Raw genomic sequence first — 13,370 nt, forward strand, 5'->3', positions numbered from 1 at the left:
CAACACCTACCACTAGAAATGGCCCCTGTACAGATACCGGTTCCCGGAACAACAGTACAAGCGAAGTTCATCGCCAAAACGTTACCATATATACTATAAATGAGGATATCGACCTTTTGTAATAAATAATGTGATGTTATTAGATGCCGGAATTAGAACTGCCTCTGTGCTAGGCTTTTGGAATAGCAATGATGCTAGAAAGTTTCCTTCTTGCGTCGGTACTTACATCATCCGTAAAGCAAGAACTATCCAAGCATTTCGTAACATGCGCATTCCTGGGCTAACTTTATATATATTAGTCTTTTTTGTGCTCGAAAAAAAGGGCGTAATTTATTCTGCTTTCTAGGCTCCCATAAGCTATTGTATGCCATTTCAGCTGTGCGGAGATATACTTCTGGATAGATTGTCTACAGCACGACTTGAAGTAACTTTATGTTCTGGGAAGAGAAACCGTATAGTATGTTTTGTTCTGGGTGGGCAGTTACATTCAAAAGACGAGCCCTCCCTGATGAGAACCACTGCTCTTTCGCCATACCTCTTGCAGAGATCCAACTGGGTGGAGGCGCTGAAAAGTTTAATTTTCAGAAAGGGTGACTGGTAGACCGGTCCTCGTGGGTGGGCCCTCAGTCTAGGAATCCTGCGAGGTCAGTCGTTGCTGATCGCCCAGGCCAGTGTTGGACAGAACAGCGTCCGAGTTGGAGCTATTTGGGTGGGCGCTGTTGCATGGTGGGCAGAGAGAAGGCTAGTGTAAGGGCCCATGTCGAAAATGCAGCCCTCCAAATGGTACAAAACTCGGAGGTTCGCAGATCTTCACGCCCTCTGTGGCGTTAAGGCGGACCGCTCAGGGCTCCTCAAAACTCGGTTATAGTGGAGATAGAAGTTGCAGGGAGCCATCGATAGCATACTGTCCCGTCTCTAGGTGGTCCCCCATCTGCTTACCTCCACAAAACTGGCCACGGGTTCAGCCCCGATTTGGAATCGAATTTCCGTTTATCCCTGGATCAAATAACTCTGTTTAAAAGCAACACGGGACTGTGGATAGTACTACGCTCGACATGAGCGCCATCAAGAGGTGATTTATTTCCTGACCAACCGGCTGCCAGCACCTGCCTGCGCCAAGCTTCGAATTTTTTTACTAAATACTGCGCACAAGTGCAGAACTGCTTAAAATGCAACGTCGAAGTGCTGGTCGCCCAGCTGGCCTTTCACGTCGATCAGCTCTCTGAAACCTGTTTGGTGCACGAGCAACACAAATTTATTTAGTGGAATAGTCCTGTGCGAAGCAGATCAAATGTGACTACAAAGAGAACCAAAACCGTTCGCATAATCGATCTGCTTTCTGAGGCCTCCGAGTTGATGCCACAATGCAGCTGCCAAAGCATACCATTCTCAAAGGAATTTGAAGGTTTAAAACACGGCTTTCAAGTATCGCGTTCATTCCTATAAATTGCAGTCGATTCGGCGTTAGGGAAACTTTGGAGAGAAACAGGGACTGCTTGTCAAGTGCCGATGAAAGGTCCGCACGTATTGTATAAAAACACACATTAGCTGAAAAGTCAGAGTCGGCTTGAAGGTGACATGAACGGGAAAGATTGACCAATCACTGGTGGTCAGGCACCTTGTGGAGTTCGCCTCGGTCCTCACTGCCCGATTCAACGCAATGTGCACGCGAGCTCAGAAGCTTGGACTTGACCGGGACAGAGTCACATGGGGCACCACTGATCCGGCCGGATCTAGCTGAGGCACTCGGCGGCGCAGGCCCTCAGGCTGGCGTAGGTGTTCTCCAGGCACACGTTGCCCCACTTGACGCAGGCCCGCTGGTGGGAGTCGTAGTACCACCACGCCGTCCGTCGACCCTCGTGGTACTCCTCGCTGCTGCAGTGGAGCATGCCGCTGTCTATTGGCTTTGTGCAGCGGGGCCTCGGAACACCTGCGTTCGGGGGATGCTCAGTTATTACCAAATTCAGCAAGCAGCAGCAGCAAGCAAGCAAGCAAGCAAGCAGCAGCAGCAGCCCCCCTCCCTCCCTCCCTCCCTCCCTCCTCCTCCTCCTCCTCCTCCTCCTCCTTTATCCTTCCCTTTACGGCGCGGTTCAGGTGTTCAACGATATATGAGACAAATGCTGCGCCATTTCCTTTCCTCAAAAGCCAATTATTATTCCCTCACACACACTACCCGTTTCCTGGCCGTTAATTTTACACCAACCATTTTCCTTTCCATAGCTCGCTGTGTGGCCCTCAATTAAAGTTCAACCCTTTTCGTTAGCGTCCCTGTTTATGGCCTATAGTTGAGTACCGGTAAGATACAGCTGTTATGTACTTTTATTCTCAGAGATATTGGTAAACTGACATTCATGATCTCAGCGAACCTGCCAATATGCACTCTACCGCGTTTTTATCCTTGTAGTTATTTCGCTCTCAGGATTCCGACCTGCGGTCACTTGCCCTAAGTAGACTTATACCCTTACCATTTCCAGCACCTCGTCACCTATAATTATAAACTTCTGTTCCCTTCCAAGACTGCTGAACATAATTTTGGTTTTTTGTATAACAATTTTTACATCTGCCGTTCTCCATTAACTCTCATCCCCAACTGTCCTCAATCCAGGAATCTGAATACCTCCTGTAGATAGGCGATGAAGACCATTTGCGAGATCATTGCTGATCTCGAGATTTATTGCTTATTTTATGGAAGACTGTATGGTAGCTGGTTCAGTTATAGATATCTTCCAGTACTGCTACATAAGGCTCTTCTACACCTTGATTCCGCAATGCCTGCATGACCGATGAGGTTTCGAGTGTCCTAACCTGTCGTAAATACAGCCTCTGTCCTTTATACTCAACTGGTTTTGAGAAAAGGAAGTGACGCAGTAACTCACACATCTCGGTGGACATCCGAACAGAGCCGTGAGGGAAGAGATGAAGGAGTAAGAGAGAAGAAAGGTGCCGTGGTGGAGGCCTTCGACATAATTTCGACCTGGGGATCTTTACATCACTATTATTTACCTTTCTAAATTGGTTCTAGTACGTCCTGTGGCCTTATTAAAAAAATTTGGAGGACGCCTGTCTACAGGAGGTATTCAGATTCCTGGATAGGGAACAGTTGGGGATGAGAGTTAATGGGGAACGGCAGATGTAAAAATTGTTATACAGAAAACCAAAATAATGTTCAGCAGTCTTGGAAGGGAACCGCAGTTTATAATAATAGGTCGCGAGGAGCTGGAAGTGGCAAAGGTGAGACGCGACAGCGTGCTGCAGCGCTGCCAAGGAGCCCAAGGAACGCCAACGCCTGGGCGTTCGGCGCGACGCGTGGCCCGTTGGACAATTTAAGGAAATGACGCCTGTCTCGCATATCTCGGTGGACACCCGAACCGGGTCATAAGGGAAGGAAATCGAAATAAAAATTGGTGAACGAAGTGAACGAAATAACGCCTGTCTCACAATTCTCGCTGGACCCCCGTACCGCGCCGATCCCTTCCCTTACGTCGCGGTTCAGGTGTCCACCGAGATGTGCCATTTTTCGCTCACAGCCAAAGACACCGACGACACCGGCTTTTCTGCGACACGAGCTCCTTAACGCTGTCGCGCTAAAAATAAAATTCAGTGGGGGGGGGGGGGGGGGTCTCGTTGTTGACCTACAGTGCAGTGAGGCGAAAGCTTTTAGCGCGGTGTTGCTGCTTGTGTCGCTGTCGGTCATTAGCGCGAGCACGCTTGGTTGCTGTAGACACAGGAGGCAGTTTAGGCGGCATCCTTGCTAGTCGGCGTTCATGAGGCGTCTGGCCAGTTTGCCTGGTGAGCGCTCCTCTCGAACGATGGTGGCGCCATTCAATGACGTCACACGCATGAGCAGTAGACTGAAGCGCAAGTGCATTAGCCTGCTTACGTGGAGGAATGCGAAAGCATGTGTTTCGAGGCAAGGAAAGGACGCAGTAGAGCTCAGATCTCTCCATCTCGGTGGACACCTCAACCGCGCCCTTCAGCATGCAACTGAAGGTGCATATGTCATTGCTCCGAACCACTGTCGAAGCTAGCCTCCATCTTGACTAAAACATGTAAGCTATATGCTAAGAGAAATGCTAAGACACCATCAGAATGCAGTGCGACGAACGGCTGCTGAAGATTTTGGTGAATGTATTCGGGAATATTGCCATCACATTGAGGTCAACCAAAGATGACCGCTCGGATTTTATGTGCACTTTAAACATCTATTGCTCAAGTTGGCGTCGGCGCTTCTGTGTTCATCATTCAAATTATGGATCTTACAGAGTTAATTTAGTCATCTTTGAGACACGAAACCGGAAATGACGGGACCGGACAACGCCATGGCCGCAAGTATGAGCCATTAAAGGCTTTCGCCTTAAAATTCAATGTCTGTTCAAGGAATTCCAGCAGGTCCCGATGAATTCCATGTTGTTCAAGTCCGGTGGATGACATGGAATGTTAATCAGATTGCACAAGTCCTAAGATTTGTATTCAGAGAGTAGTTCAGTACACGATGAATTGGACTGCATGTTGTTTCCCTTCTGGAGTTAGTTCGTCTCCTCGGATTTTAAGTTGTGTACAACTATTTTGTCTCTTTTACTGATATGAGTAAATTCACTTTTTCAGCGAAAAGCTTCACTATGCTAGATAAAGCAGTCGTCGCATAGGCCGGAGAATGACCTTGAACGACCTTCAACTTAACCACGATAGCCGTGTATGACCATATGTGGCATAGTTATGGTGTCGAACCATTGCTGCCTGACCTTGAACCATGACCTTTAGTTGACCTTTAACCTCTGCCTTTTGACATATGACTTTGGGTGACCTTTGGGTTGGTCTTTGACCTTAAGTGGAGCTGCCATGGACGAGCCTCTGGCGCTTAGCAAGCGTCCTTGCTTTTCGTCGAATTACAGGGTGAGCCAAGTTAAACTACTGTGAATTTTGTTATAACCGTGTGTCCAGTAATTTCATTAATTTTACACTAGTGAGAATTTCTATGTGCAACGCGTTTAGTTGTCTGTCATTTTGCCGCCAATTTATTCTCTTTGTACCTAGGGATAGGGCGTAGCAAATTAAGTAAGCACATATATGAAGACGGTGGCTTTGTAAGCAACGGCCGCTTAGACAAATAATGTCGCAGCTAATGTGTTTCGGTCATCTCGAGATGCGGTCAAAGACCCATTTTTCCCCAAGTAAAGGCGACCACTAGGCAATGCAACTGGTTTTAAATTGGTGGCCCCCCGCAATTTCCACCAGTAAACAAGATTGCGCCTTGAGCTTCCCTACACAGCGAGGTTTGGCTGACCTCTCTCGCAGTACGAGTGGCAGAATGCCTCGGTTCTGAAGTGCAGCAGCGAGCGGCCCAGGCAGACGAGGTCGGCGTTCCACTGCAGGCAGTGGCCCTTGCGCCGACTGCGCACGTAGAACCAGGGCGCCGCCGCCAACCGGGCCGAGGAGTCGGCGCTGGCGTTGTGGCCCGCTGCCACCGACGTCGGCAAGCAGGCACGAAGCGCCGGCACTTTGCAGCGGCTCCCTGCAGCGGGGGGAATCAATAAATAAAATAAAGAAATCAAATACAGGCCAGCTTAAAATCGCCCCCCGTGTCTCTTAGATAAAAAAATTCATGACACAGCTCTGAGTCACGCGCTATTCAAAAGAGGCTGTAGAGGCTAACACCTTGAGGCGAGTAGGCTGTCTCCGCTTCATCTGATTAAAAAAATTGGCGGTGGTTTAGCTATGGTTAAAGCTGGAGTGACGCGATAGGTACAGCTGGCCGAGTTGAAGTTGGTCACGTGACCAACCACGTGATCAGCCACGGAGCCGCGCCGCTGGCAGCTGCTCCGCACCACGTGACCAACCACGTGACAGCGTGGCACCACGTGACAGCCACATGACAACCACATGACAGCCACGCTGAAGGCTCGAAATGCTACCGTGATGTAGCTATCGCTACAAAATAAAGCACAGGTTAGGTTAATTCATGGTTTGCTGACTCGCACTACGCTGACCCGTCACAGGGGCTCAGCCCTAACGTTATTTGGCCGGAGCAGAGTTGGTTGTGCGAGGATGAGACCTGCACACAGTTTGCCTGCTTGAAGCTTAGGCGACTAGCGGACGGGTGTTGGAACAAAATGCCTTTCATTCGGTTGCTGTCATGAGAGTACGTTGGAAGACATCCAATTTTTTTTTTCGCAAACGCAGCAATTTTTGTATTACTGCGCGTACCTTCTGGCTCACTCTGCCAGGTGACAACTGCCTACAGGACGTTAAATATTAGCGTCGTTTTTGGCCTGGTTAGACATTCGAGAGAAATACAATGATAATTATGGCGACGACCAAAGAGCCACTGGTGTTATCTGTGGTATACGACTGAAAATGTAGTTTGCAAATGCGTCGACCTGACTGCCTGAGTCTAGAAGAGCTAAGGAAAGTCCGTACCTACTACAGCCTAAACATGAATTTCCCTAAATGGGAATGAAAAGGGGTAAGCTGCCTTCCCTTTCTAGGGACAGGAGGTAGGTAGACTTGGATCCCCAAATACGCGAGATGCTCACTCTTGGCAACGGAGGCATACTCCTACAGCAGAGTGTAGTGATCTGATATGCCGCTCGCAGTCGGTGGAGGCTATTAAACGCAGCACCGGGGGGCAGCAAATAAGGATGAAGGGTGGCAGTTTGGCTCCGTTGATTAACATTACAAAGAGGCGAACGCAGAATAACCAGCGCAAAAAAAAAACAACGAAAAAAAAAGGAGGCCGACACGTACAGAAGCGCCGTTGCTCTTTTTGCGCTGGTTCTTCTGAGATCATGGCTTACCAACTAGCCCAACAAGGTTTTCTGAAAGAGGCGAAGCATCTTCGGCGCGTGTGTTTGTCTCTCTTCAGTCGTGCGTGTTCTTTGCGCTGCTCTGCCTGCATTTTGGAAATAAGAAGACTGAAACCTTGGATAAAAGCTTCGTGACTGCTACAGCGTCGCATGCTTTGAAGGAGGAATTTGCTCCCATTTCCGACATTAGGTGTTCTCTTTATTTTAATGACAGCAATACTCCCAGGGCTTGGGCAGCACATCGTGCACTTAAAAGGGAGTGCGCTAGAAGACTTCCTTTTTACTCCCATGTCGGGTAATTCGCGTTCTTAGAGTGCACGTGCAAAAATTTCAGTACGCGAAAAAAAAAAAACTGAAACCGTTCCCGCGGCGCGGCTGTCGCAAGAGGCACAAAATGTGGTGGTAATGATGCTGATGATGACGCATTGGTTACTCCGTCTGCTACGAGTGGACGACATGCATGTGCAGCGCCGGATAATGAAATGAACCGTGCCGTAAGGGAAGGGATAAAGGAGGGAGTGAAAGAAGAAAGTAAGAAAGAGGTGCCGTAGTGGAGGGCTCCGGTATAGGTGGTCGAAATTATTCCAGCGCCGGATGCAAAAAGCAAAGTTGTGGTAACACACGCACTCAACCACAAGTGCTCAAAGAAAACACAAAACCTGGCACAATGTATCGGGCGCGTGCATTTAGGCGAATTGTGTTAACCAGCTGCTTACCTAATTTGTAACAGTTAACTTTTTAACTGTCAGAGTTAAGCGCATGGTTGGAGGCGCATGGTTGGAGTCATTGCAGCTAGCCGCCGGCAATAACCGTGTAACTTATTTATAAATTACGAAATAGAGTTACCCTGAACGCTGTGGCTACACAAAATTTGGCCATTGTGCAGTGCCCCTTTCGAAAAGCACGTGTCTGTAGCAGACGCATAGTAGCTCCCGCAGCACCTCATCGATTACTGGCACGTGGCTCGTACGTCACTGAGTGACGCGGACTGGTAAGCGTTGCTTTGCGGTATATGCCCGGCATTAATATGCAGAAGGAGATATTGCTATACCACGGAAAGCGTAATGGATAAAAACCCCTGGCAGCCTTCCCTGAGGCATCCGTTAGGTCAGCAGCTATACTACCCAAGATCATCAGGCTCTGGGCCTCTTTTAATGTTTCGGTGAAGAAACTTTTTAAATTGCTTCACATAGTGCCTTCTGCTTCCTCCCTGCGGCTGCCGTTGCATGAAGAAAAAGAATTAGGGGAGCACTTAAGTCACGTGCGTTAAGGCGAAACACTTGCTGTCGCCATAAAGCGCCGTCGTGGCGGAGTGGAAGCGTCTCCGTCTCGGACGACAAAGGGCCTGGTGCGATTCCCAGCCTAGACCCCTGGTTTTATTTTATTCACAGCACTGATGACGTCACTTGACTGACAAGTGAGGCGGACAGTTTCTGAGGACGCTCAAATCCTGCGCACACTGATGAGGCAAGTAAGGTTTTAGTTGCTGGATGTAACGGACGCCCGACAGATCCATGGCCATGAGTATATATGAGCCATTAAAGGCTTTTGCCTTCATGAGGCCTCCTAGTTTGAAGGCAGCAAGGAACGCACTGCTCACGCCCTGGGTCTGAACTGAGGCACTAGTGAAAGGAGCAGAGGGCATAAACTGGGGACGCAGCGATCGCACACAGTCCAGGGCTCGCGTGTCTGAGGTCCACCACCTTGTGCTCGAGCTGTGGGGCCTCACAACATGCGCGGCGTCTCGATGGAGGCAAAACGCATAGGCGCCCGCGTGCTGTGCGATGTCAGTGCACGTTAAAGATCCCGCACCATCAGTGTAGCGCCAATAACCAGAAATATGGACCAGAACCTGCACAAGGCACGCAGGGAGGCGAGGGCAGAATACGTGCAAAGGACACTGGCCACCCGGAACGAAACAGTGTATGTTGACGCCGCCGCAACATGCACCGTCAAAGGGAAGAAGGCAATAAGCATAAAATGGCGACGGTGATTGGCTCGGACCTCAGGGAAATCACCAGCGCGTCAATACGGAACTGCACGGCAGTTGAACCCGAGGAAGCGGCTGTAGCTCTAGCGGCAGTGGAGGCCTATCGACTAGGCAAATCCCTAACGATTCTAACAGACTCGCAAGCAGCATGCCGGAATTACATGAACTGGAGGATCAGCCGCAAAGCGCTGAACATTCTCCGGTTTAACAGCCGACTCACAGGCAGACAAAGCAAACACGCGATAGTTTGGATACCGGTACACACGAGTGTCGAGGGAAATCTGGAGGCAGATAGGATAGCTCGAGGGTACGCAACAAACCGGGCGTCCAAAAACACTGCCGCCGTAGAGGACCCAGAACCGGTAGGCCAAACATACGCGGACACGCTAAACTACTTCAAGGGCGCCAGAATGAGATATCCGGCACCAGACAAACAACTCGACAGAGAAGAAGCCGTAATCTGGCGGCAACTACAAACGGGGACATACCCGAACTTATACATACTAAACAAAATTTACCCTACCCAATATGAGAACACATTCCCCTGGTGGGGGGCAAGTCCATGCTATACCATATCACGTGGGCCTGCAAAAAAGCAAAAGAAATAATGATAATAGAAAACCCGAGTGCGAAACAATGGGATAAACTGTTCCGCACTCGGGTTTTCTTTAATCCCTTCCCTTACGGCGCAGTTCCGGTGTCCGCCGTTATATGAGACGGATACTACGCCATTTCCTTTCCCCAAAAACCAATTATTATTACTGCTATTAACAGTGGGAGAGGATGCTTTCCAGCGACGCCCTGAAAGTCCAGCAAGAGCTAGTAAGGCGTGCTCGCACGGCAGCTACCCTCAGTGGGGCCCTGGGCACCAACCCTGGATATCAAAATGGAAGAAGCCATCTGAAGAACCGCTAAATCCATATGTAAATAGAGCAAAATAAACGTTTTTCACCACCACCACCACCCGGGTGGTCGAAATTATTCGGAAGCCCTGCTCCACTACGGCACCTCTTTCTCCTTTCTTCTTTCACTCCCAACTTCCTCTCTACTCTTACGGCGTGGTTCGGGTGTCCACCGATATGTCAGACAGATACTGCGCCATTTCGTTTCCCCCAACACCAATTTTCATTTTCATCTGCACGCATTGCGTAGTGCACGCGTTCTTAGCAAGATTGGGAGAGTGGAGGGTGGGTGCGTTCACAAGCGCCTTTAAAGAACAAAGCACAGACGCAACGTGTGCACTAGTCGATGATTACCTGCCTTTCCTTAGATACGCCAGACCTGCTCCAGTGCCGTCGAACAGCAGGCCTGCGGCACCCACAGCAGAGGGAAAGTTCGGTATAGCACCGATATTGGAGCATGACTAGCCTGTCTGGGCAACTATATAACACATTACGAAAAGTGGAGGCCGTTTTGTAGCCAATGACTGCAGTTTCTTGAGCAGCGTTACAGGGATAAAAGGGAGCCATGCGTTGGAAGAAATTGAAATTGGATAAAAGGAAACCACGTTGTGAACCAGAATCCTTCCAGCCCGCGTGTCGGAACTTCAGTGCAGTCTATAACAGGTAGTGCCTGCTACAACCAAACTTTTATTTTTTGCCGTCAGATAGCCCACACTTGCGTTCTTGTAGCGCGTTGAAAATAGTTAAAAGATGTAGAAGAGTAGAGAAACCTCGCATTTGCCCAGTGGGATCGCTGTTCACCTGTTCAACGGCTCCGCAGTTTCCGAATGGTTCGCCAACCTCCGTGCAAAATTGCTGCAGTTCAATACTCGCCTGCCGTCTGTAAGTTTTGGTAGCTCTGGGCCCAGACGATGGATGCGGCCAACACAAGCGCCACGCCGACGAGTCCAATCATCCATTTACGCCTCATGCCGTGAGGCAAAGGGCGCGGTTGATCACGGGGCGATGACGCCATCATCTGGCCACGGGGCGTGAGCCTGGCAACATGAATGCGCCAAAGGAAGGTGAACACACAGGCTGCATTTGAGCAAGACTGACGGGATTCCACGTGAAACGTTTAATCCACTTTGCCGCGTTCGATTAGCTGCACAAGGGCAGCTGTGGTGAGTGTTTCTTGACGGAAAAAAAGAACCAGTCACGGCCGTTCGCTGATACTTATGCGCATGAAAAAAGAGGAAATTAATCCACAGCACTCGGCTGCAGCGTACCTCATAGTCCACAGTACAGCTTGGGCACTTGGAAAGCTCTCCACGCAACGCGAGCATTCCTTCGATTCGTCTCGACTTCATGTTCTCGACTCAGCGTTGTGATTGGGCGCGTTACTGATGTGCTTGCATATATTCGCATCATGCTTCTGTACAGGCCGCCACCCTCTTTATTTTCCGCTTGCTTGGTGCGAATCAGCTGGACAAATAATGTCCCCCCAGGCCGATCTCTCTGCCTTGCGCTGAATGATCCTCTCATTGTTCAAGAGCGGATGTGCTCAGCTGATGTTCTGCTCTACGTGGCTGTAGTGTCCGACATGTTTCTCAACGCTTGAAAAAGGGCAAGGAAAAAAGCGTACGCACTTAAGCTGGCAGTTTCAGTTTTAATGAGAAACATTTCTGGGCGCTGTTTCGCAACATTCTATCTGGATGCATTCTTCCACACTATTCGTCTCATGTTTGTCTCTTCGTAGGTTCTTGCACATGTAAAGCATAACCTGCCATACAAAGCCAGGTCGCACGTTTCGCACAATTGCCGGTTAGGAATCAACACCTGTCTGCGCTGAAGAAATAGCTTCGATTATTTGCTCTAGAGTGCCGACAAATGACACAGCCTTCTTATCTAAAAGTTCCAAACTTCCAAATAAGGCCCCGATAATTTCTGCGCAGCATTGTGCCGGCAGTACTGATTGGAACTGTGAAGGCGTGAATTCGACTACTTGGTCAGTTGTGTTCTTCATTAAGAGGAATGCCTCCGCTTCGTTCGGACGTGATTACAAAACAGTTTTTAAGAGGAGATACGCTTAGATGATCGTTGTTCACACCGAGGAGCTGAATATTCCTTACAATTCATCGAAAAAGTGGAGTTTCTCGAGAAAATATAGAGAAAAAAAAAAGAGGCGCTAGCTACGTTCTATGCGAATGTGTTACAGAGGGCTGAATCCACCACGAGAATGCTGCGCCATGAGAACTTAATAGTATATGGCAGAAGGCATATCTGCACCTCGCTTTAGGTTATTATACGCCTGTATATAAATAAACACACACACACACACACAAAATTTCTATCTCAAGATAACGAAGCCTCTAAGATAATCATGTGCGTACGTTTCCGGATTTCTGAGGAGCGCTTTTTGAAGGTTCGCGTGATGGAAGAGGCGTATTTCTGCAACAGAATTCCTCTTTCCGACAAGTAACTAGACGCCAATGACGACAACTAGCGAAACCACTATCCGGCGGTAGACGAGCGATCACAACGACTACGTAAAACTGCTGAAAACCGCTGTGCGTCATGCTATAGGCGGCCAAAAAGCGAAGCCTCTTTTTGCTAAACATTGCGAAATAGTGCTAGGGATTCGAAGTTATCGGAGCAACCACAATAGCATTGGGAGCGTAGAAATGAACAGCGCACGAAGGCACCTTACTTTGATAAACTGAGAGTCTTGATCTGAGGCTTTTGCAGCCGTGGCACACGATGACCTAATGACGATGTTTTTTCTTCTCCTCTTCTTTTGTTCAGCGATAGCCTCTGAAGAATAGAAAAAACTGAAAAAAAAGAAAACAAAAAAAGAAGAAAAATGTAACTGTCAATCTTGCCTGCGAACTTTCATCTTTAATAGAGTTCTACGTAACGCCTTAGAAGTAATTTATTACTTGTAATAAACTATTTTTGTAATTTTGTACTTCATCGATTTCTTTTTTAGACGGTAACGTTCTGGTAATACTATTACTTTCTGTAATTGATTACTGGTAAACAGTAACTGTTTTCCCAAAACATAGTTGCAACCAATGCTGCAGCTTTGAGTACCTGAACCTGACGTCGGCGCAGACTGGCGATAACGCGGATGTTTCATTCGTGACATGTGGACCACGTGGCCTTGTATTGCAAAAAAAAAAATACTGCGCAGTAAAAACGAAGACGAAGACACTGCGCTATGTGTGTTCCTATGTGTGTGTGTGGGGGGGGGGTGAAGAAGAAGAAGAAGAAGAAGAAGAAGAAGAAGAAGAAGAAGAAGAAGAAGAAGAAGAAGAAGAAGAAGAAGAAGAAGAAGAAGAAGAAGAAGAAGAAGAAGAAGAAGAATGTGCGTGTCCTTTCGTCCACGCCTTTCCTGCAATTTTTTCTTCTTCAGTATTTGCAGCTAACTGGAAGTTCGAAGCTCGGTGCCTTTAAGCTTATATTGTAGAAGCACCTAACAATGCAGCAAAAAAAAAAAAAAATAAGGAGCGCCGTTCGCCAAACAAGCATGTGCCTACCGACAGAGTGAAATCTCCCTACGATATCAAGTTGCAAAGAAGAAAAATTTTTGTTCGCTTCCGCGGTGCAGAAGGCGCATGCAAAGGTAGAGAAGAAGAGGTCCTGCGCGAAGCCTACTCCGGGATCGGCTAAGTATTGGCGGGCTGGCACTGTTTT

The 13,370-nt window shown here is 48.5% G+C and overlaps 1 protein-coding gene across 1 annotated transcript; it reads right to left on the reverse strand.

The window, feature by feature from the left end:
* Nucleotides 1-1,220: 1,220 nt before the first annotated feature.
* LOC144135554 (uncharacterized) lies at nucleotides 1,221-12,498 on the reverse strand. Its single transcript, XM_077668198.1, has 4 exons — nucleotides 12,385-12,498; nucleotides 10,569-10,732; nucleotides 5,285-5,512; nucleotides 1,221-1,930 (listed from the first exon to the last, which is right to left on the reverse strand). The coding sequence occupies exons 2-4, from the start codon at nucleotides 10,711-10,713 to the stop codon at nucleotides 1,734-1,736; spliced, it is 570 nt and encodes a 189-aa protein (XP_077524324.1). The 5' UTR covers nucleotides 10,714-10,732; nucleotides 12,385-12,498; the 3' UTR covers nucleotides 1,221-1,733.
* Nucleotides 12,499-13,370: the final 872 nt, after the last annotated feature.

This window comes from Amblyomma americanum, chromosome 5, assembly GCF_052857255.1.
Source record: "Amblyomma americanum isolate KBUSLIRL-KWMA chromosome 5, ASM5285725v1, whole genome shotgun sequence".
NCBI lineage: Eukaryota > Metazoa > Arthropoda > Arachnida > Ixodida > Ixodidae > Amblyomma > Amblyomma americanum.

What these genes read in the sequence shown, in the direction of transcription:
- LOC144135554 (XM_077668198.1), bottom strand. Translation starts at nt 10,713, where the DNA reads ATGATGGCGTCATCGCCCCGTGATCAACCGCGCCCTTTGCCTCACGGC. An exon ending in CCAAAACTTACAGACGGCAG is followed by an intron (nt 5,513 to 10,568) that starts GCGAGTATTGAA and finishes CCCCCGCTGCAG; the next exon opens with GGAGCCGCTGCAAAGTGCCG. An exon ending in CCACTCGTACTGCGAGAGAG is followed by an intron (nt 1,931 to 5,284) that starts GTCAGCCAAACC and finishes CCCCGAACGCAG; the next exon opens with GTGTTCCGAGGCCCCGCTGC.